Below are 21,985 nucleotides of genomic sequence, written 5' to 3' on the forward strand. Positions count from 1 at the left end.
GATCTTGCATTGGTATTTTAACTCGGGGAGGGTGGAATGGGGAGTCCCTGTTCCCCCCAGGGAACCAAACCCATGAGCGTGTCCTTGTCCTCATCCCCGTGACCAGGCACAGGGCCAGGGCACCTTTGTCCCCCAAGGATCGGGTGTCCCCCTCCCTCCCTCCACCCTCATCTCCAGCAGAACTTTTCCAGACACGTTAGCAGCGAAATATTTCTGCTTGACGTGACCGTCACGTGCGAGACCAAGCTGGAACAGCCGGGCAGGGAGGGGGGCCTGTGCTTCCCTTGGGGCGGCCCTGGCACCGCGTGGGCTCCGGCCCGGGGACAGCGGGGAGGGACAGATGGACACACGGACCGACCGCTGACACTGCAGTGACCCGGGAGCCCGGCAGGGAGGGGGCTCGGGGCTGGTAGCCATGGTGAGGGGGCGAGGGCTGAGGGGAGGGCGAGGAGCTGAGGGGAGCTTGGGGGGGCTGAGGGAAGGTGAGGGGCTGAGGGGAAAGTGAGGCGCTTTTCCCTCACCCCCATGCCCACTCTGACGGGGATAATCCACCGCACTCACCGCGCTTCGGGGGTCCCGTTCAACGCCCCCCCGTGTGAGGAACCGCCATCCTGAGGGTGCTGTGAGGGCCGGCCGGGCCAGGCCGTGTCACCCCCCCCGGCTCCTCACGGGGCTCCGCTCCGGCTGAGGGCGGCCGGCACCGGGCGCTGCGGGACGGGGCCGTGGTTTCAGCGGCACAGCCGTGACCGCCGTGCTCCGTGTCCCCCAGGGCCGGTGAATGCTGCCGGCTGCGCTGCTCCTGCTCGCTCTGCTGCTGCTCCTTTGGGCCAAAATGTCCAGCTCTCGGTGCGAGCAGGAGAAGGAGCCGGAGGAGAGCCCCGCAGCCAGGCAGAGCCCCCCGGTCCAGCAGAGCCCCCCGGGCCGGCAGAGCCCCCCGGGCCGGCAGCCGCCGCCGCGGGCCGGGCGGGCGGGCTCGGAGCAGGAGCAGCTCGCCGTGTACAACCCCGCGGCGCTGCGCCGCCCGGCCCTCGCCAAGTTCGTGCTGGGCTCCTTCGACGACAACTCCTCCGATGATGAGCCGATGGCCACGGCCTTCAGGGTGGGCCGGCGGCGCAGCAGCCTGGCCGGGGTGGCCGGTACCGTCCCCGAGCCAACCACCGTGAGCGACATTCTGGAGCCCAGCGCCGGCATCAGGTACGGATGGCAACCCCCGATGGCCGGAGCGTGGTCGGATAAGGATGTCCCAGTTAGGGAGGGTGGGTGTTTGTGGTGGGTACATTGCTGTTGATAAATAAAATTGGGGTGCACATGTGCAGGTGCTCCTCAGAACCACAAGGTGATGCCCCCAAATCCTGCTCCCTTTGAGGGAAGAGAGCCAGTGAGTGTCCTTGGCTGTGTGACAGCAGTGCCACCGGCAAGAAGCAGGGCAGGGGGTGCCCTCCAAAATCTCTAGTTTGGATGTGGGGCAGCTCACTGGGAAGCTCCCATGGGAGCACAGCTGATATATCCAGAAGAAACAACTTGGAAGCCAAATGCTGCTGCCTGCCTCCTCCAGCTGCTCTGCTGTGGCTAAAAATAACAAACCTTTAGCTGCAGGGACATGTTGTGACACTCGGCAGCCCGACGGTGGCTCTTACCACGCAGGGTTTGAGGTGGTGCTGCCAGCAGTATCCGTGCTATTCTTCCATCCTTCCACAAATAAAGAATTTCCTGAGTCACATTGTAGATATGGTTGGTGACCTTTGCAGGACAGGCTCTGCAGGGGGTTTGGGGCTGGGGGGAGGGCTCACTGGAGTGGCTCTGGGCTCTCTGGGGTGGCCCTGGGCTCAGTGACAGCCACCACATCCCACCACAGGCCCAGCATGTCAGGGCTGAGCCTGACGAAGAGGACCCGCAGGAAGATGGACCTGCAGCGGGATTTTTCCGTTGCCTCCCCAGCCGAGTTCGTCACCCGCTTTGGGGGCAACCGTGTCATCGAGAAGGTCTGTCCCCACACATCCCTGCGTGTGCATGGCTAGGGGGTCACTGCTTTTCACAGGGACATCTTTGAGCACTGCCCAAATCTCCTGTATTTGCCAGGCTTGGAGCAATGGCAGCTCCTGATTGACACACTCCCCCTGCTTTGCTCCACACTTACCCCTTGCCCCTGCACTGCTGTCACAGACATATTTTATGAAAAATCCTTTTGTTAGGATCTTTTCTCCTGAGAAGCTGAGAAGCTTCAGCTTCTCCATGTTTTGCTGCTTTGGAATGTGATTTGGAGAATTGTTTATTTTACCCAGCTTGTGAAATTGTTTTTACTTGATGACCAATGACTGCCACCTGTGTCGAGGCTGTGAGCAGTCACAAGATTTTATTATCATTCTTTTCTATTCCTTTTAAGCATTCTGATGAAATCCTTTCTTCTATTCTTTACTATAGTTTTAATATATCATTTTCTTTTGATATAATATATATAATAAAATAATAAATCAGCTTTCTGAAACACGGAGTCAAGATTCTCATCTCTTCCCATGTTGGGGATGCCCGCAATTCCTACATTTGGTGACCACAAGTGAGGAAAAGTTACCACATTTGGTGACCTGGAGTGAGGAGCATTACCACACAATGCCATCCCTGGGGGTAGCAAGGCCAGGGCTCACCCTGCCACCCCCTGTCCCTGTGTCCCCAGGTCCTCATTGCCAACAATGGCATCGCTGCTGTGAAGTGCATGCGCTCCATCCGCCGCTGGGCCTACGAGATGTTCCGCAACGAGCGCGCCATTCGCTTCGTGGTCATGGTCACCCCCGAGGACCTCAAGGCTAACGCAGGTAATTCCTGAAAATATCCCCAGAAAGGAGGTTCCCTACCTGTGTCTGAGCCAGGGCAGCCCTTTCCTGCCTGGCACGTGAGGGTTCTGCACAGCCTGGAGTCACACAGTTTACTCCTGCGCAGCCAAATCCAGGAGTAAATTTTTCCCTGCTCCAGCCTCCCTGGGATGGAGGGTTTGGGAGGGAGATCTGGCTCAGGGATCTGGTTCAGGGATCTGGTTCAGGGATCTGGCTCGGGGATCTGGTTCAGGGATCTGGCTCTCACCACCACTTCCCGTGCTCTCTTGCAGAGTACATCAAGATGGCTGATCACTACGTGCCAGTCCCTGGAGGGACAAACAACAACAACTACGCCAACGTGGAGCTGATTGTGGACATTTCCAAACGGATCCCAGTCCAGGTAACGAGCATTTGTGTGGCTCCCGCCTCCTTGCAAGGCGGGTGATGTCCCTGTGTGCTGAGGAGCTGGGCACGGTGGGAGGTGCCACCCACTGCTGCTTCTCCTTGTGCCAGGCGGTGTGGGCTGGCTGGGGACACGCCTCAGAGAACCACAAGCTGCCAGAGCTGCTGCAGAAAAACGGGATAGCTTTCCTAGGTAAGGTCTCACTGCTTTTCCGTGCTGGGAGTTGGGCTGGTGTGTGCACTCACAGTCGCTGCCAGGGACACTGCACTGGGAGGGCCCCTTTGGTGCCTCTGGCATGCCCAACTCATGGAGTGGCCGTCTTCAGGCTGGTTTCCTGGGGCAGGAATCCTGCTGTTTTCTGGGTTTTCCCTGTAATGTTCAGGCTGATGCAGTGTTCACAGAGGAACATTGGGTGGGAGCAGACCTGGTGGGATTCCTAGTCCTGAGCTGGGCAGTGGGTTTGGGGAGGTTCCTTTCCTGCATCCCCAGTACTTGCAGAAGGCTTGTTGGGCCAACTCAGTGATGTGGGGATGGGCTGATGGATTGAGCACCCCCTCAGCCCTTCTCTCCCTCTCCAAAGGTCCCCCCAGTGATGCCATGTGGGCGCTGGGGGACAAAGTTGCCTCCACCATCGTGGCTCAGACCCTGGAGATCCCCACACTGCCGTGGAGTGGGAGTGGTGAGTGCCTCCTCACAGCCCCCACACACTCCCTGGGATTTTGGAGTGCATGGAAACAGGAGAAATGATGGAACCCTCGGCTCCCTGGGCACACCCAGCATGCCACCCCATCTGTGCCACCCTGGTGGTGACCACAGCCCTGGCCATATCTGCAGGTCTGGTGGCTCAGTGGTCTGAGGAGGACCAGAATCAGCAGCAGACCATCAGCATCCCCCTGGAGACGTACGCACAGGGCTGCGTGAAGGACGTGGAGGAAGGCCTGGAGGTAAAGCTGAGCCTGTAGGCAACTGCTTATCTCTTGCCCACCATGATTCCTCCTCAGAGCCTGCCTGCCTTGGCTCTTCTGGCCTCCCAGCACACACCACAGTGACACAAGGCTGTGCCAGCAGCAGTTTGTCCCACTGAATGAATGTCACTTGGGATAACCCTGCTCAGGGATGCCTGGAATTGTGTGGGCTGTCGGGGTGATGTGCTGGGGTCCAAAACACTACAGTTACCCCATCCCTGACCCTCTCAGGTGGCCACGAGGATCGGCTACCCCCTGATGATCAAGGCAGCAGAAGGCGGCGGGGGCAAAGGCATCCGGAAAGTGGAGGCAGCAGAGGAATTCAGTGCCAGTTTCCGGCAGGTGAGAGGTGCCTGGAACCCCCATCCCTGTTCCTGTCCCATCCTGGCAGGGTCCTGCTCACACCCGGGGCACCTCCCACTTCCTGCCGCACCTCTGCCTCCATCCTGGGATGAATTTTGGGCGGTGATGCCAGAGCAGGACCCTCCCTCCGGCCGCAGGTGCAGGCGGAGGCGCCCGGATCCCCCATTTTCCTGATGCAGCTGGCGCAGCACGCTCGGCACCTGGAGGTGCAGGTCCTGGCAGATGAGTACGGCAACGCCATCTCCCTCTTCAGCCGGGACTGCTCCATCCAGCGCCGCCACCAGAAGATCATTGAGGAGGCACCCGCCACCATCGCTGCCCCCGCTGTCACCGAGATGATGGAGAAGGTGGGTGGCCTGATCTAAGGGCAGCTTGAGGGCTGGGTTTCCCAGTTTTAATGGGAAACTGGGCTGGGTTTATTGGGGTTTTAAGGAAGGAAGAGATCCTGAGCTGAGCAGGACTCCCTGCCCAGGTTGGTCGGGCACAGGAGCAGCCTCCCCACGGAAGTGATCACAGCCCTAAGTGTGCCAGAGTCCAAGGAGCGTTTGGACTTCCAGGCACACGGTTTTGGGGATGTCCTCTGCACAAGCAGGAGCTGGATGCCGATCCTGCGGGTCCCTTCCCAGGCAGGATTCCATGACCCAGGGGTTTCCCTCTCCCGCAGTGCGCTGTCCGCCTGGCGCAGATGGTTGGGTACGTCAGTGCGGGCACCGTGGAGTATCTGTACGGGGAGGACGGGAGCTTCCACTTCCTGGAGCTGAACCCCCGGCTGCAGGTGGAGCACCCGTGCACGGAGATGGTGGCGGACGTGAACCTCCCGGCTGCCCAGCTGCAGGTAGCTGCACACAGGGCTCACTCCAGGGGTGTTGGAGGAGGCAGTTTGGGTGTTTAGGGAGGAACACTGGGCTGGAGCCTGGCAGAGGGAAGCTGCCCCATATCCCAGCACGGAGGTTGCAGGTGAAAGAGGTGTGGCAGCTTTCCTTCTACTCTGGCTTCCCATTGGGAACTCTCCATTCGTATTCTGTCGGTGTCTCCCTGGCAGCTCAGGCCTTTGTCTCTCTGCAGATTGCAATGGGCATCCCCTTGCACAGGATAAAAGACATCCGGGTGCTGTATGGGGAGGGCCCCTGGGGGGACACCCCCATCTCCTTCCACAGCCCCTCCAACCCCCCCGTGCCCAGGGGCCACGTCATTGCTGCCCGGATCACCAGCGAGAACCCCGAGGAGGTGAGCTGGGGTTGGGTTGAGACAAAGGGACTCTGCCCCCCGTGGGGTTGAACTGGGCATGGTCCTCCCCAGCCCGACAGTGTTCATGGGATTGGTGCAATCCATGGGGGTTCCCCTTCCCTGGCTTGCTGCAGGATTCTCAATCCTGGTTCCTCCATCTCTGCTCTGTTTTGGCTCAGGGTTTCAAGCCCAGCTCGGGGACGGTGCAGGAGCTGAACTTCCGCAGCAGCAAGAACGTCTGGGGGTACTTCAGCGTGGCAGCAGCCGGGGGGCTGCACGAGTTTGCTGATTCCCAGTTTGGACACTGCTTCTCATGGGGAGAGAACCGGGAGGAGGCCACCTCGTGAGTGTGGCAGGATGAGTTGGAGGGCGTGTGGCCTTGGGAGGAACTGTGAGCTGGGAAAAGTGGTTTTTATCTGACAGGACCAGAACGGTGCTGCTGTGCTAAGAACCTGGCTTAGCCAGAATGTTTTGGACTGTGGTGGTCCTACAGCCCCAATTCATCTACCTGTTTCTCAAGGGAATGTTGAAGTCATCTGCTGAGCATTGCTTAGTGCCCATGAGCAGCAGTGTCCATCAGGAACTGAGCAGCAGTTTCATGGACAAGCTGATGGGGCTTGGAGTAACTTGATCTAGTGTCCCTGTCCATGGCAGGGGGTGGAACAAGAGAATTTTTAAGGTTGCTTCCAACCCAAACCATGCAGTGATTATAAAGGTGCTGGGGGCTCAGGAGCTCATCACCTCAGGAGCTCATCACCCTAGGCCCTGAAGCTCCCCAGTTCCCTCTGCTGGGAGCCAACTGCCACCTTCTCAATCATTAATGAAGGACTTTTCTCCCTGAAAGGAACATGGTGGTGGCCCTGAAGGAGCTGTCTATCCGTGGGGATTTCCGTACCACAGTGGAGTACCTGATCAAGCTGCTGGAGACAGAGAGCTTCCAGAGCAATGAGATCCACACGGGCTGGCTGGACCACCTGATTGCTGAGAAAGTGCAGGTGGGGGTGATGCCCTGGTGTCACCACTCCCCTCCCTTGGGGTAAAACCCAAACCCTGTTGTTTTTGCCCCCACAGGCAGAGAAGCCAGACACGATGCTGGGGGTTGTCTGTGGTGCCCTGAATGTGGCAGATGCTGCTTTCAGAGCGTGCATGAGTGACTTCCTGCACACCCTGGAGAGGTGCGGAGTGGGGGCTGCACAGGGCGGGGGGCTCAGTCATGTGGAATCATCTGATTCCACCAGATCAGGTTGCTCCAAGCCCCATCCAACCTTGCCTTGAGGAATTCCAGGATTGGGGCAGTCACAATGGAGACCTAAGTGTTGTTCTGGGGCATCTTTCTTCCAGTTTTGCTTTACAGGTTCAGTGACAGTAGTGCTGTGACAGGCAGGGACAGGAGTATCTGGATCCTCAGTTATCAGTTTGGACAGTAGGAAAGGCTTCCCCTGGCTGGGAAAACAGTTTTCAAGGGGAAGTGGCTTGGCTCTGCAGTTTGCTTTTGTTGTTGAATATCAAGGTTATTCCTCCAGCCTTGGAGGACTCCCAGGGCTCTCCCATGTGCCTTATCTGAGTGTTTTCCCAGTGCCTGGCCTCCCTCCAGACCTGGCTGTGCATGGTGCTCGTGTGGGTCACTTAAAGCTGATGCTTGTCCCCTCTGGTCACCACTGTGCCCTCCCACCGGGACTGGGAGCACTGCTGACATGCCACAGGCTTGGAGAGGCTGGCAATGCCCTGGGGCCTGATCCCTCCATTGTTTTTCAGGGGCCAGGTGCTGCCAGCAGCCTCTCTGCTGAACATTGTCGATGTGGAGCTCCTCTATGAGGGTGTGAAGTACATTCTGCAGGTGAGAACAGGGTTGTGCTCCCCCCAGATCAGCCACAGTGCTTCTCAAGGGGTCAGGGACATGCTCCTGTCCCAGGGGAGAAAACTGAAATAAATACAGAGCTGTCCTTTAAAAATGGGCAACATAAAAATGAGCTTAATAACCTCATAACCTTAATAACCTCATTTTAACCTGACAAACATTTTCATACACCCCGTTGTCCTGAGTTATTAAGGGACTTAATTTTCTTGCTTTTAAACCAAATTAGTTGGACTTCATGCAAAACTCCTTACTCACGAGGAAAGTGGCAAGCGAGCCATGTGCTGCATGAGCTCTGGGCTGTGTGTTAAACCAGTTCTGGGCTGTGAGTTGAGTTAAACCAGTTCTGGGCTGTGAGTTAAACCAGCTCTGGGCAGAGTTGACCAGCTCCTGGGTGCAGCCTGAGGTTGTGCCTCCTGCCTTGCCAGCACAGCCCTATCCCATGGGAGCAGCCCATGGGGAGGTGCCCCCTCAGCCCCTAGCCTTGCTGTCCAGTGTGTTTTGGGGTTGCACTGATGGTGTCCCCTGCCTGCAGGTGGCCCGCCAGTCACTGACCACCTACGTGGTCATCATGAACCGCACGCACATCGAGATCGACGTGCACCGCCTCAACGACGGGGGGCTGCTGCTCTCCTACGACGGCTGCAGCTACACCACCTACATGAAAGAGGAGATTGACAGGTACCCCCTGCCAGGGCTACCATCCCCCCTCCCCGATGGCCACCAGCTGGCTGGTGACACCTTTCCCTGTCCCTTAGGTACCGGATCACCATCGGCAACAAAACGTGCACCTTCGAGAAGGAGAAGGACCCGACGGTGCTGCGCTCACCGTGCGCGGGGAAGCTGCTGCAGTACATGGTGGAGGACGGTGGCCACGTGGACGAGGGGAAGGTTTATGCAGAGATCGAGGTGAGCTTTGCAGAAGAGCTGGAGGAGCAGAATTTTTGGTGCTGCTGGCTCAGTGACCGTGTCTCTTCCTTCCCAGGTGATGAAGATCATCATGACGCTGACGGTGGAGGAGGCGGGGAAGCTGAACTACGTCAAGCGGCCGGGAACGCTGCTGGAGGCTGGCTGTATCATTGCCCGCCTCCAGCTCGATGATCCCTCCAAAGTGAAGCCTGTGAGTCTCATAGGGGCTGCCATCCCCTCCTGCCAGCTCCCAGTTGGCATCCTGGGAATGCTCCCTAGGGGGCAAAATGGAGGAGCTGCTCTAGTGGGGCGTCACAGTGAAGGTCATGCCATGTCCTTGGGCTGTCTTTGGGTTCAAGTCCTGCTCCACTCTGCTTCCTTGATGTGCAGGAGCTCACATGCACTAAAAAGTGCATTTATAGCACTAAAATCTCCAGTTTTTCCATGTTATTTTCATCATGAGACACTGGCAGATCCATTATGCTTAATGTCAGGTGCTTCCTCATACCTGACCCAAAGCATGGGTTGTGCTGGGTTTCTGGGGCAGCTGCAGCTCTCAGGAGCTCTGTTTCTGACAACAACAACAGTTCAGCCCACCTCCCTCTGCCCTCTCCAGGCAAATCCATTCACAGGGGGACTCCCAGCCCAGCAGACCCTCCCCATCACTGGTGAGAAGCAGCACCAGGTTCTGCGCAACGTTCTGGACAACCTGACCAACGTCATGAATGGCTACTGCCTGCCCGAGCCCTACTTCAAGACCAAGGTGGGTGCCAGGCACCATGGGTTCCACCCAGTTGCCACGAGGGCAGGTCCAGCAGCACCATCTTCTGCTCCTGCAGGTGAAGGAGTGGGTGGCACAGCTGATGAAGACCCTGCGGGACCCTGCCCTGCCCCTGCTGGAGCTGCAGGAGATCATGACGAGCATTTCAGGACGGATCCCGCTGGCTGTGGAGAAATCCATCCGGAAGGTGATGGCGCAGTATGCCAGCAACATCACCTCTGTGCTCTGCCGCTTCCCCAGCCAGCAGGTGAGTGCCAAAGGGGGCTCACATCCTCTGCACTGGAGCCAGCTGGGAGCTCCTGCCTCAATTTGTGCTGCCAAGATTTTATAACAAATGAAATGAGTGAGGGAAGTATGTGGAGGTTTATATTTTGTATGTGTGTTTGGTTTTGTATGTGTATTTGCTTCTGTGTGTGCCTTTCTTTTTTATATTAATTTGTCATTTTGCATTTTTCACTTTGGGGAAAAAAAGTCAAGGGAAAGGCTCTAGGTGGAGTAAGCAAAGGGGGAGATGGCAGCCTCGTGCCCCTGAGCCACCCTGGACCCTGTCCCCTCTCCCCACAGATCGCCAACGTGCTGGACACCCATGCAGCCACGCTGCAGAGGAAGGCTGAGCGGGAGGTCTTCTTCATGAACACCCAGAGCCTGGTGCAGCTGGTGCAGAGGTGAGCCCCGTGCTGTCTGTCACCCCCATGTCCCCCCACAGCCACCTCCTCACAGCATGATGGGCTCTTTGCTCCCCAGGTATCGCAGTGGCATCCGGGGCTACATGAAGGCAGTGGTGTTGGACCTGCTCAGGCGCTACCTGCAAGTGGAGACACAGTTCCAGCATGGTGAGGGCTTGGGGCTCTCTGAGGGAGCTGCAGGGCTCTCTGGAGGAGCTGCAGGGCTCACCAGACCCTGCCCCACAGCTCACTACGACAAGTGTGTCATCAGCCTGCGGGAGCAATGCAAACCCAACATGACCCCCGTGGTGGAGAGCATCTTCTCCCATGCCCAGGTGGCCAAGAAGAACCAGCTGGTGATCATGTTAATTGTGAGTACAGCCTGTGCCTGCGACTCCAGGAGCAAAGGCTGGTGGCAGGGAAGAGTCAAGGCAGCTCTGCATTGTTTGAAGTGTCCATTTGTGCCTCGTTATCGGTTTATTTTAATTATCTTCCCTCTGTGGTGTTTTGTGACTATGCTTGGGTCAAAGAGAGCCCATTTTAGTCCCTTGGGTCTTGTCCCCTTTGGCTGCATGGGGCTGGGATGCAGGACGAAGCCATCCCACAAAGTGAGGAGCCTGAGCTGAGCCATGGTGGTTGTGACCTTGCAGGACCAGCTGTGTGGCCGTGACCCCACGCTGACAGATGAGCTGACAACCATCCTCCATGAGCTGACGCAGCTCAGCAAGACCGAGCACTCCAAAGTGGCACTGAGAGCCCGGCAGGTCAGCCAGCACCATGCAGTGCCACCCCATTCCTGTCCCCATCCCTGTCCCCTGTGCTCCCAGCTCCTCTCTCCCCTGGCAGGTGCTCATTGCCTCTCACATGCCCTCCTACGAGCTGCGGCACAACCAGGTTGAGTCCATCTTCATCTCTGCTATCGACATGTACGGACATGAGTACTGCCCTGAGAACCTGAAGGTTGGGAATTATGTGTTTTTCCAGAGGGAATTTGGGTGACTTCAGGGAAGGGGTCTGGCTGCAAGTGGTTTAGTCTTAAAAACAACTAAAAATCATTCAAAACCTTGCTGTAGTGCCTGTGTGGAGCAGAGGAGGGGGTGCACCCCAGTCCCTATGCATTGCTCCATGTTCCATTTGGGAGGGAACAGATGTGTGGATCCATGTCTGACTCTTCCAGTTTCCCCATGGTGGGCTGGGTATTCCATGGCACCCTGGTGACCAGTCCTGCACCTAAATGGAGCAGGGAAGTCTCACTTCATCCTTGCCCTAAATTTTCCTTTCTTCCCGCAGAAACTGATCCTGTCAGAAACCTCCATCTTTGATGTGCTCCCCGTGTTCTTCTACCACACCAACAGGGTGGTGCGCATGGCAGCGCTGGAGGTGAGGCCTGGGGGGCACAGAGTGGGGCCTGAGGGTGGCATGGGGGGCCCAGGGGTGGCAGGGGCAAGGTGGTACCTCCTGTATCCCCTCACAGGTGTACGTGCGGCGGGGGTACATCGCCTACGAGCTGCACAGCCTGCAGCACCAGCAGCTCTCTGATGGCACCTGCCTCGTGGAGTTCCAGTTCATGCTGCCCTGCTCCCACCCCAATAGGTACAGGGGTCCCTGCCACACACCTGTCCTGCTCCCCTGGACACAAAGCCTTTCACAAAGCTCTGTATCATCCCCTCTGTGCAAAGTCGTGCTGCCACCACACTGTCCCATTGCCAATGGAGCAGGATGAGCGCTCTCCAGGTCAAGGTCTCCTATGGGAGCTGTGTGGTCCCACATGGTGCCTTCCCCAGAGCTGACACTTGCTCCCCATGACAGGATATCCATCCCTGTCAGCATCACCAACCCTGACCTGGCCCGGCACAGCACTGAGCTCTTCATGGACAGTGGTTTCTGCCCCGGGAGCCAGAGGATGGGAGTCATGGTGGCCTTCCGCAGATTCGAGGACTTCAAAAGGTGGGGATGCAGGGACACACCTGGCCAGTGTTTGTGCATTTTGGGTCATTGGAGAGCAAACTGGGTGGAAGAGCCACAGCTGGGGGCAGCTGGGTGGTGTTAGAGGCAGCTCCAGTTCCCAGTGTAGCTGCAGACTGGGTATTCTCAGTACAACATTTACCTTGTGAGGACATGAGGAACGTGGGGAAAGCTTACATGGCACAGCTTACATTTGAACATTAATGCAGCAGAGCCCAGAGCTGCATTTCTTAAGCTGTGGGTTTGCTGTGGGATGGTGGGGCCATTGTGCTGGTACCTATGTCCCTGTCACACTGTCACAGTGGGTTCCTGGCGCTGTTCCTTCAGGCAGGAGGTGGGCACAACATGCTGGCTTGTGACCCCACCTCTGCTGTTTGGGCAGGAACTTTGATGAAGTGATCTGGTGCTTCTCCAACTCGTCGGACAGTGGGCTCCTCAGTGATGCACAGGCCACCACCTATGATGAGGAGGACACCAAGGTGGGCATGAAGCTGCTGCTGGTGTCCCCAGGTGGTGCTAGGACAGCACTGATGCTGCTGGCCAGGGTTGACTGTAGGGTTTTGTTGCCAGAACATCCATGAGGAGCCAATCCACATCCTCAACATCGCGCTCTGCTCAGCTGACCACGCAGAAGATGAGAAGCTGGTGCCCATCTTCAGAGCCTTTGCCCAGTCCAAGGTTTGTTGCTGGGGCTGGACCCTCTTTTTGTAAACTCTGCAAGCCAGAACACTGTACCCAAGGACACTGCCTCCTCTCCATGCAGTGCAAAATGCTGCAGTTTAGGTTTTGTTTGCTCCCTTGGTGGATATGTTTAAGCTCTCTTAACTGGCGGCATTTTCTGTTTCTGTGTAGAAAAAGATCCTCGTTGAACATGGTCTCCGGAGAATCACGTTCCTCATTGCCCAGCAGGTGAGTGCAGCTCAGATTCTGACATCTATAAATACCTTACAGACACAGCACTGAGTGATGGATGGACCCACTGTGCTTCAGGAGCTGGGAATTAATTAATGAGCAATTCAATGAGTGATTCATCTCCTGTATAATCCTTTATCCTGCTCATGTTTCCAGTAACGTGGTTCCTGCAGAGCCACTCCATAGCTTTAAGGTGCCTTTAGAAGCCATCACAGAGTAGAAGCCCAGAGTGGTTTGGGTGAGAAGGGACCTTAGAGTTCATCCTGTTCCGCTCCCTGCTATGAGGTGGAACTCTCCACTGTCCCAGGTTTCTCCAAGCCCTCTCCAACCTGGCCTGGGACACTTCCAGGGATGAGGCAGCCACAGCTTCTTTGGGCAGCCTGTGCCAAGGGCTCACCTCCTTCACAGGGAACAATTCCTTCCTAAAATCTAATCTAATCAATCCCTCCCTGCCCTTTTCCCTTTGGGGGAGAACAAAGCCTGCAAAGTTTTTTTTAAATGGAGAATCAATCAATGGAGAATCAACAATCCTCTGTGGGCCAGGCCTATTCACATTGCCTTCTCTCTCCCTTTTGCTGCAGAGAGAATTCCCAAAGTTCTTCACCTTCAGAGCCAGGGACGAGGTAAGATCCCGTGGGAGTGGTGCCGGCGCGGCTCCAGCACGGCCCTGGCTCACGGCTGTGCCCGGCAGTTTGCAGAGGATCGGATCTACCGGCACCTGGAGCCGGCGCTCGCCTTCCAGCTGGAGCTGAGCCGCATGCGCAACTTCGACCTGACGGCCATCCCCTGTGCCAACCACAAGATGCACCTGTACCTGGGGGCTGCCAAGGTTCAGGCGGGCACCGAGGCCACCGACTACCGCTTCTTCATCCGCGCCATCGTGCGCCACTCCGACCTCATCACCAAGGCAGGGTGGCACCCTGGGGCACAGTGAGGGTGCGGGGTTGGCCTGGCCCCTGCTGAGCCACCTGCTCCATCACAGGAGGCTTCCTTCGAGTACCTGCAGAACGAGGGCGAGCGGCTGCTCCTGGAGGCCATGGATGAGCTGGAGGTGGCTTTCAACAACACCATCGTGCGCACTGACTGCAACCACATCTTCCTCAACTTTGTGCCCACCGTCATCATGGACCCGTCCAAGGTGTGTTTCTTGGGGGTCCTGCTTCCTCTGTCCTGGAAAAGTTTCTCTGTCGTGCCCTGTGCACAGATGGGCAGCCAGCCCCCACCATCTTTCCCTGTCCCCAGTGGAGAGGGTGGATATCAGCACCAGGCCCATGGAGAGACAGAAGGGACTCACCCAAAGCAAATCCGAAATGGCTGTTTGGGGTGGACATGCAACAGGGCTGCTCCAGCCGTGGCATTGTGTGCTCAGTGCTGTCCCTGAGGTCACCAACCCCCACTTTGTGCCATCCCCTGTGCAGATCGAGGAGTCGGTGCGCTCCATGGTGATGCGCTACGGCAGCCGCCTCTGGAAGCTGCGTGTGCTGCAGGCTGAGGTGAAGATCAACATCCGCCTGACGCCCACTGCCACCGCCATCCCCATCCGCCTCTTCCTCACAAACGAGTCCGGATATTACCTGGACATCAGCCTCTACAAGGAAGTGAGGGACCCTGGCACTGGCAGTGTGAGTAACCCAGTAGTGACTGCAGGAACACAACCATGGCTGCCTGAGTGCTGCCAGCTCCAGCAGAGCTTTAGGGGGGCTTCTGCAAAACTCCTCGTGAACGTGCAGTGCTGATCTGCCCAGAGACCCCAAACTTCCAACAGTATTCCCACAGCTGGGTTGGTTTCATCCATCTGTCTGCATCCAATTGGGGTGGTGCTTTATTCAAAATGTGCTGAGCTTTATCCATTTAGGTTCCTTAGGCTGATGCTGGTGTGGGGCTGGGCAGTTTTGAGTGCTGGAGGTGATGGTCAGTGTTGGAGTGTCACTAGTACTGGCAGCACATCAGTGTGACAGTCCCCTTAATAGTGAAAAAATGAGTGGAAAATCACCTTGACCAAGCAGGGCTCAGCAGTGCTCCAGAAAAAGTCACCATGACATCCAGGGAAGGCAACCAATGCTCTGCTTTTCTCTCCAGATCATGTTCCAGTCGTATGGGGACAAGCAGGGGCCGCAGCATGGGATGCTCATCAACACCCCCTATGTCACCAAGGACCTGCTTCAGGCCAAGCGCTTCCAGGCACAGTCCTTGGGCACCACCTATGTGTATGATTTCCCAGAGATGATCAGGCAGGTGAGTCTGGCTGAGCAGAAAGAGGCTCCAAATTACTGCTCTTTATCCCCAAATATTCCCACCTGAGGAAAAGGTCCCTCTCCTCAGGCTGTCAAATGAGAAAACAAAAAGAGCCCAAGCTCCAACATTTTTGGTTATATGAAACATTTCTAAACCAATTCCTAGCTCTTGGAATTCCTGAAACTAGATGGTCTTTAAGTTCTCTTCCAAGCTAAACCATTCCAAGCAACATGCTGTGTCTCCACAGGCTCTCTTCAAGCTGTGGGGCTCCTCGGACCTGTATCCCAAGGACATCATGACCTACACTGAGCTGGTCCTGGACTCTCAGGGGCACCTCGTGCAGATGAACAGGGTCCCTGGAGGGAACGAGGTAGCAGGGAATTGTTTGGAATTGGGCAGAGGAAGCAGGTGGGAATGGCTGGTGGCTTAATCTGGCTGTGTTTAAAGCTTGGGAGATGCTCCTCAACCATTTTGTCTGATGGTTAATGCCACCTGCAGCTCAGCCCCTGTGTCTCTTGGACGTGGCACTTAGTGCTCTGGTCTAGTTGACAAAGTGGTGATCAGTCAAGCATTGGACTCAGTGATCTTGGAGGTCTTTTCGAGCCTGGTTAATTCTGTGATTCTGTAAATGACTCTAACTCTCTGGAGATTCTTCTGTGTAACCTTGTGCCGTTTCGAGGCAGGTGGGGATGGTTGCTTTCAAAATGAAGCTGAAGACCCCTGAGTACCCCAAAGGCCGGGACATTGTGCTCATCTGCAATGACATCACACACAAGATTGGCTCCTTTGGGCCTGAGGAGGACCTGGTGTTCCTGAGGGCATCAGAGCTGGCACGGGCTGAGGGCATCCCCCGCATCTACATTGCCGCCAACAGCGGCGCCCGCATCGGCTTTGCTGAGGAGATTAAACACATGTTCCAGGTGGCCTGGGTGGACCCAGCTGAGCCCTTCAAGGTGTGTGGGCACCTCCCCTCCTGCAGCACAGGAAACAGCAGAGGGTCCAGCTGGGGAAGGGATGAGCAGAGTTAAAGTGGGATGTCAGGTTGTGGGATTAGAGCAGGAGTGAGACCACACCTGCACCCAGCACCATGGGGATGGTTCCTTTGGCTTCTCCCACGTGGTGGAGGTGAAGGTGCCAGTGCTGGCATGGCTGCTCTGTTCAGCTCTGGTCCCTGAGCTGCTGCACAGCATGGTTTGGGATAGGTTTGGGAAAGGACCATGTGCCATGTGAGCATGTGTGTGGGGGGCTCCATAAGCTATCCTTCTCCTCTTTCCTTGCAGGGGTTCAGGTACCTGTACCTGACTCCCCAGGACTACACAAGGATCAGCGCCATGAACTCGGTGCGCTGTGAGCATGTGGAGGAAGGTGGAGAGTCCAGGTGAGTCCCATATCCCATGAGACACACAGAGCCACTGAAGCTCTGCCCTAACCCCACCAAGATGCATCTTCCACCTCAGCATCCTGCCAGGCACATCATGCAGGTGAGTGCTTCCCAGACCACAGCTCCACTTTCTCTGCAGGTATGTCCTGCTGGACATCATTGGGAAGGACAATGGATTTGGGGTGGAAAACCTGAGAGCAGCTGGTACCATAGCTGGGGAGTCCTCCCGTGCCTATGACGAAATAGTGACCATCAGCATGGTACAGTGGGGCTCTTCCCCTCTCTGCTCCTCCCCTCTCTCCTGCTGGCTCTTAAAGTCACCATAGGAGGGGTGACAGGATGCAACAAGCCCTTCACAGCATCCTTCTCCAGGTGTGTGCTGCAGCCCCAGTGACCCCAGGTGTCCCTTTATGTATGCCCAGGTGACTTGTCGTGCCATCGGCATCGGTGCCTACCTGGTGAGGCTGGGCCAGCGTGTCATCCAGGTGGAGAACTCCCACATCATCCTCACAGGTGTCACAGCTCTCAACAAGGTACCAAGCTCTGGCTGCATATCCTCCATGGCGCTGTCCTTCTCACCACTCCCTGTGTGGGCTCCTTCCCTGTCCCATGGAACATCAGCCTGGATAGAGGTGGAGATTCTGCCTCAGCCTAGAGGGAATTTGCCTGTGCAGAGGTTTGGGCTGACAAACAGAGCAAGGGAGCAGCTCCTGTGTCAGCAGAGCCCCATGTGTTTCCCTAGGTGCTGGGACGGGAGGTTTACACATCCAACAACCAGCTGGGAGGAGTGCAGATCATGCATAACAATGGTGTTTCTCATGTCACTGTCCCAGATGACTTTGAGGGGGTCTACACCATCCTGCAGTGGCTCTCATACATACCCAAGGTAGGAGGGTGCTGCAGGGGGGAAGGAGGGGGATGTCACCCATACCTGGCTGGTGACCTGCCCTCGGGGTCTCCCTTACAGGATAACCAGAGCCCAGTGCCTGTCACTGCCATAATTGACCCTGTTGAAAGAGAAATTGGTTTTGTCCCTTCCAAAGTCCCCTATGACCCCAGGTGGATGCTGGCAGGGAGACCCCATCCAAGTAAGTGAGAACAACCCAAGGCCTGTGCAGCACTGCTCCCAAATGCATCCTGTAGGTGCAGAAGATGCTCTTGGCTGTGGGTTGGTGTTCAGGAACCTTTCAGTGCTTGCCCTTGCACCACTCCATGTTTTCCTGTGCTCTGCAGCTCTCAAAGGGACCTGGCAGAGCGGCTTCTTCGACCAGGGCAGCTTCATGGAGATCATGAAGCCGTGGGCTCAGACCGTGGTGGTTGGCAGAGCAAGGTACTGCCAGGAGCAGGGGATGGAGCTGGGATCCTGCATGTGTGGCCCCTCACCTTCAATCTCTGTCTGTGGCACTGCTTTTGGGATGGTGGAGAGGGACCAGCTCTGTGGTGGGGCTGGGGTGGAGGGGAACAGGCCTTGCTGAGCCCACCCTGCCCTGCCACAGGCTGGGAGGTCTCCCTGTGGGTGTCATCGCTGTTGAGACCCGCACCGTGGAGGTGACAATACCTGCTGACCCTGCCAACCTGGACTCAGAGGCAAAGGTGAGTGGGGTACAGCTGGGGCCAGGTGGCATCTGAGAGGAATTGGGGGGAAGGGAGGAGTAATAGCTCAGCATGATCCTTGGGCATAATTTTCCTTAATTCAGGTGAAATCAAGGGTGCTGGGGCAGTTTGTTTTCTTGAAGCTGTTTCATGCAGCATGCCAGGAAGAACTGGCACAGTCTCAGCTGCTCACTGTCTTTTCCAGATAATCCAGCAGGCTGGACAGGTGTGGTTCCCAGACTCTGCTTTTAAAACAGCCCAGGCCATTCGGGACTTCAACCGGGAGCACCTCCCGCTGATGATCTTTGCCAACTGGAGAGGCTTCTCCAGCGGCATGAAAGGTACCTGTGCTTGGGATGCCCACATTCCCATGGTGTGTGACAAAACTCTGTCACCCCTTCCACCCCACAGGGTCCTGAGATGGCCCAGCCTACCAGGGTATGCAGCACTCTGGGATGTGGGGTTGGGTTGGGCTGAGGAGGTCAGAAGTCCCAGGGGTTGGTGGCTTCCTGCTGGCTGGTTTTGCAGGCTGCTTTGTCTGTCCAATAGACAAGGTGGCTTTGGGCAGCTGGGAGCAGGCTGGGACAGTGGCATTTGGGACACCCAGCCCCTGAGTCCCTTTGTGTTTCAGACATGTACGACCAGATGCTGAAGTTTGGCGCCTTCATCGTGGACAGCCTGCGGGACTTCAGGCAGCCGGTGCTGGTGTACATCCCCCCTCACGCCGAGCTGCGCGGCGGCTCCTGGGTGGTCATCGACTCCACCATCAACCCCCTGCACGTGGAGCTCTACGCTGACAAGGAGAGCAGGTCAGCAGCCTGAACACCTGTGTGGGTCATCCAAAATACCTGTGTGCATAATTTTGTCCTAGGATTTATTCTCCCATGCACACCAGTCCTTGTTTTACCAAACTTCCCTTCCAGGGGAGGCATTTTGGAGCCTGGAGGAACAGTGGAGATCAAGTTCAGAAAGAAGGATCTAGTGAAGACCATGAGAAGGATTGATACAGTTTATGCCAAGCTTGTTGAACAGATGGGTAAGGAAAGGGAGTTTTGGGTTGTGGACACTGGTGGTGGTAAGCCAAACATGAGGCTCAAGCACTTTGGTGGCAACCACCAGTGTCCTGGGAAAACTCTTTTTGTCTTTTCTGTTGGTGGAGCTGAGAGGATGTGGTGGTACTTTAGAACACCTGTTATCTCCTGGGGGCTCCATCAATGGGTTAAATGGGGCTGGGGTCTTCTCCCATGCTTTGGGATGAAGGATGGCCATGGCCACGTTGAATCGATTCCTGATGCATCAGGAGCTCCTTGCCCCCATGTCCCTCCAGCCTGCCACAGCATGGTCCCACAAAGTCCTTGCAAATGCCATCTCCCCTCTCATGTAGCAGGCACTGAGTGTGGTGTGACTTCTTTGTGGCTTGTATGACTTTGGTGTCAGTGTGCCAAGGAAAGAGCCATGGCACTGGGCACGGTGGCTGATGTGGCAGCATAGAGGCGACGCCCTGGTGGCATCACCGGGGGGCTGCTCAGCCCGCTGTGTCCCGCAGGCTCCCCCGAGCTGTCGGAGGCGCAGCGCAAGCAGCTGGAGCAGCAGCTGAAGGCGCGGGAGGAGCTGCTGCTGCCCGTGTACCACCAGGTGGCCGTGCGCTTCGCAGACCTGCACGACACCCCGGGCCGCATGCAGGAGAAAGGGGTCATCACGGTGAGCCGGGCACCGGGGAGGGGCTCCGAGGTGACAGGCAAAGGTGGGGGGAAAATCCCTCCCCTGTGACATCCCTGCCCTCCATCCCGCCGGAGCCGGGAGCCAGCAGCCGCCGGCAAACCCGGGCTGTGCTCCGATTTCCCCAGGACATCCTGGAGTGGAAGAGCGCCCGCTCCTTCCTCTACTGGCGTCTGCGGCGGCTGCTGCTGGAGGAGATGGTGAAGGGGGAGGTGCTGAAGGCCAACAGCGAGCTCACCCACATCCACATCCAGTCCATGCTGCGGCGCTGGTTCATGGAGACCGAAGGAGCTGAGAAGGTACCCCCAGCCCCGGCTTCCTGAGGCACCTCCAGCCAGGGCATCCCGAGGGATCTCAGCTTGCTCTGCCACCATTCAGAAGTGTCAGTAGTGTTTCAGAGTGTGATGGGAATGTGTGAGCATGGGCAGTGAAGCAGCCCTGGGCTGGGGCTGGCTCTTCAAATCAGGTGACTCCAGTTGGGTGCTGGTGCTCAGTGATGGCAAATTAGTCCACAAATAAACATTTTTTACTTCCCAGAGCAAAAATGGGGTTTTTAGCATTTGGGCTGTTCTCAAATGACACTCAGGTTGCTGTGCCTTCCTCAGGAAGCAGGACATGCAAAGGAACCATGTTTTACCTCTTTGCTTTTTAAGTGGTTTGCAAATAGGTGCAGATCAGGGAAGAAAAATCCCCTGGCCTGGATTTGAGGCTCCAGGAGGAAGGGAGGGCTCAGGCTGTGCAGGCAGCAGGACCCCCTGCCCACAGTGCTGCTTTCTCCAGGGCTACCTCTGGGACAACAACCAGGTGGTGGTGGAGTGGCTGGAGAAGCACATGCAGGAGGAGGATGGCACCCAGTCAGCCATCAGGCAGAACATCAAGTACCTGAAGCGGGATTACATCCTCAAGCACATCCGGAGGTGAGTGCTGTGGGATCTGGGATGAGAAGGGGTCCCTGGGATGGGAACAGCAGGTGGTGGAGACCAGACAGTTCTCACTTTAGCCTCTCTCTGCCCTGTGCCTTGCAGCTTGCTCCAGGCCAACCCTGAGCTGACCATGGACTGCATCGTGCAGATGGCTCAGCACATCACCGGCCCACAGAAGGCCCAGGTCGCCCATCTCCTGTCCAGGGTGGACACTGATGATCCCTCCTGATCTGGACAATCACCACAGGGTAGGAGAAGCACCAGGACACAGCCAGACCTCACTTGCCCACCTGGCTCCTCAGCCCTTGAACTGAAGCCTTGGACTCTTGCTTATGTGCCTAAATAAAGGACACCAGTGCTTTTAAGTATTTTAAGCCATGGAGATGGTCTTGCCATCCATGCAGTCCTCTCTGGCACTGGGGGTGCTGCCAGAAGATGAACTTGTCCTGAGCCAAGCCTGGAATCTGGACCTGGTGCAGAACTTGGTTTTAAAAAGAATCCAAAATATTTTCCTGTTTTAGTTGCCAGCCCTTGGTCTTTCAAACAAGCACCAGGTCAGACACGTCTCATGAGACTGGACAGAGCTGGAGGCACAGACCCCTAGCCAGGGCCGGTGTCCAGCTGGCTGGGTTCAAGCTGACCAGGCACCAAGACCAGGAAATGAGAAGCAGCCTCCAAGTGATGCTTTATAAACTGTGAGGAGCAATTTCTGTCATCCTTCCCCTCACTGGGGAGCAAAGAGAAAATGTGGCCATGAGTAGCTGATGGTCCAGGAAAGACCTCAGTGAGGTAATCTGGGAGCTGCTCCCTTGGGAATGTCCAAGGGTCCATCAGGCTTTGGCTGACCTGGCTGTGCCTCTCGTGTCCTTTCTGGCTCCTGCAGAGCATGGAGAGGAGAGAGGATGGCTCCAGTGTCCTGGTTCCTCCTTGGAAGCAGCAGAGCCAGGGGGAGCTGTCACCTGCTGGGACCTGTACCCTGCTGCTCAGGTAGCCTTTGATCACCTTGGTTATGGAGGGGAAATTTGAGGTTTTCCAGTGCCTCTGGCTGTGTCATTTCCCCAGCACAGATTTGCCTTGGGCTCAAAAGGAGGAGGGTCAGGAAGGTGGGACACCTGGCTCAAGTGCAGTGCTGGTATTGCCCTGGGCAAAGGTGTTGGACACCTCCTGGGATCCCACAAAGTCTGTAGGAGGTCTCCTGTCCTGGGGTGGGGATGGGAAGGGTCTTGTGGGTCGCTTCCTGGCTGGAAGGTGTCACTGCTGACAGGCAATAAAGTGAGCT

General features: G+C 56.7%; 1 protein-coding gene across 1 annotated transcript; it reads left to right on the forward strand.

Moving 5' to 3' along the window:
- The first annotated feature begins 274 nt into the window (after positions 1 to 274).
- ACACB (acetyl-CoA carboxylase beta) lies at positions 275 to 21,966 on the forward strand. Its single transcript, XM_059484989.1, has 53 exons — positions 275 to 418; positions 770 to 1,194; positions 1,856 to 1,982; positions 2,672 to 2,810; positions 3,101 to 3,210; positions 3,324 to 3,405; positions 3,794 to 3,892; positions 4,048 to 4,157; positions 4,410 to 4,520; positions 4,679 to 4,888; positions 5,206 to 5,376; positions 5,607 to 5,768; positions 5,948 to 6,111; positions 6,613 to 6,763; positions 6,840 to 6,943; positions 7,524 to 7,605; positions 8,159 to 8,304; positions 8,382 to 8,532; positions 8,609 to 8,743; positions 9,149 to 9,295; positions 9,372 to 9,560; positions 9,878 to 9,978; positions 10,058 to 10,146; positions 10,225 to 10,349; positions 10,629 to 10,742; positions 10,825 to 10,938; positions 11,269 to 11,358; positions 11,453 to 11,571; positions 11,788 to 11,925; positions 12,326 to 12,422; positions 12,514 to 12,621; positions 12,796 to 12,852; positions 13,437 to 13,478; positions 13,547 to 13,762; positions 13,838 to 13,993; positions 14,274 to 14,477; positions 14,935 to 15,090; positions 15,338 to 15,460; positions 15,774 to 16,043; positions 16,371 to 16,468; positions 16,611 to 16,731; positions 16,894 to 17,004; positions 17,214 to 17,357; positions 17,439 to 17,559; positions 17,705 to 17,801; positions 17,968 to 18,064; positions 18,270 to 18,405; positions 18,696 to 18,873; positions 18,988 to 19,100; positions 19,611 to 19,765; positions 19,912 to 20,082; positions 20,564 to 20,700; positions 20,809 to 21,966. Exons 2-53 carry the CDS (start codon positions 779 to 781, stop codon positions 20,933 to 20,935), a joined length of 7,131 nt encoding a protein of 2,376 aa, XP_059340972.1. The 5' UTR covers positions 275 to 418; positions 770 to 778; the 3' UTR covers positions 20,936 to 21,966.
- The last annotated feature ends 19 nt before the right edge of the window (positions 21,967 to 21,985 follow it).

This window comes from Ammospiza nelsoni, chromosome 18 (assembly GCF_027579445.1).
Source record: "Ammospiza nelsoni isolate bAmmNel1 chromosome 18, bAmmNel1.pri, whole genome shotgun sequence".
NCBI lineage: Eukaryota > Metazoa > Chordata > Aves > Passeriformes > Passerellidae > Ammospiza > Ammospiza nelsoni.

Excerpts from the sequence above, each read along its gene's own strand:
- ACACB (XM_059484989.1), top strand. The coding sequence starts at position 779 with ATGCTGCCGGCTGCGCTGCTCCTGCTCGCTCTGCTGCTGCTCCTTTGG. Across the intron at positions 16,469-16,610 it reads GAGGAAGGTGGAGAGTCCAG|GTATGTCCTGCTGGACATCA; the intron begins GTGAGTCCCATA and ends CTTTCTCTGCAG. Across the intron at positions 17,005-17,213 it reads GTGTCACAGCTCTCAACAAG|GTGCTGGGACGGGAGGTTTA; the intron begins GTACCAAGCTCT and ends GTGTTTCCCTAG.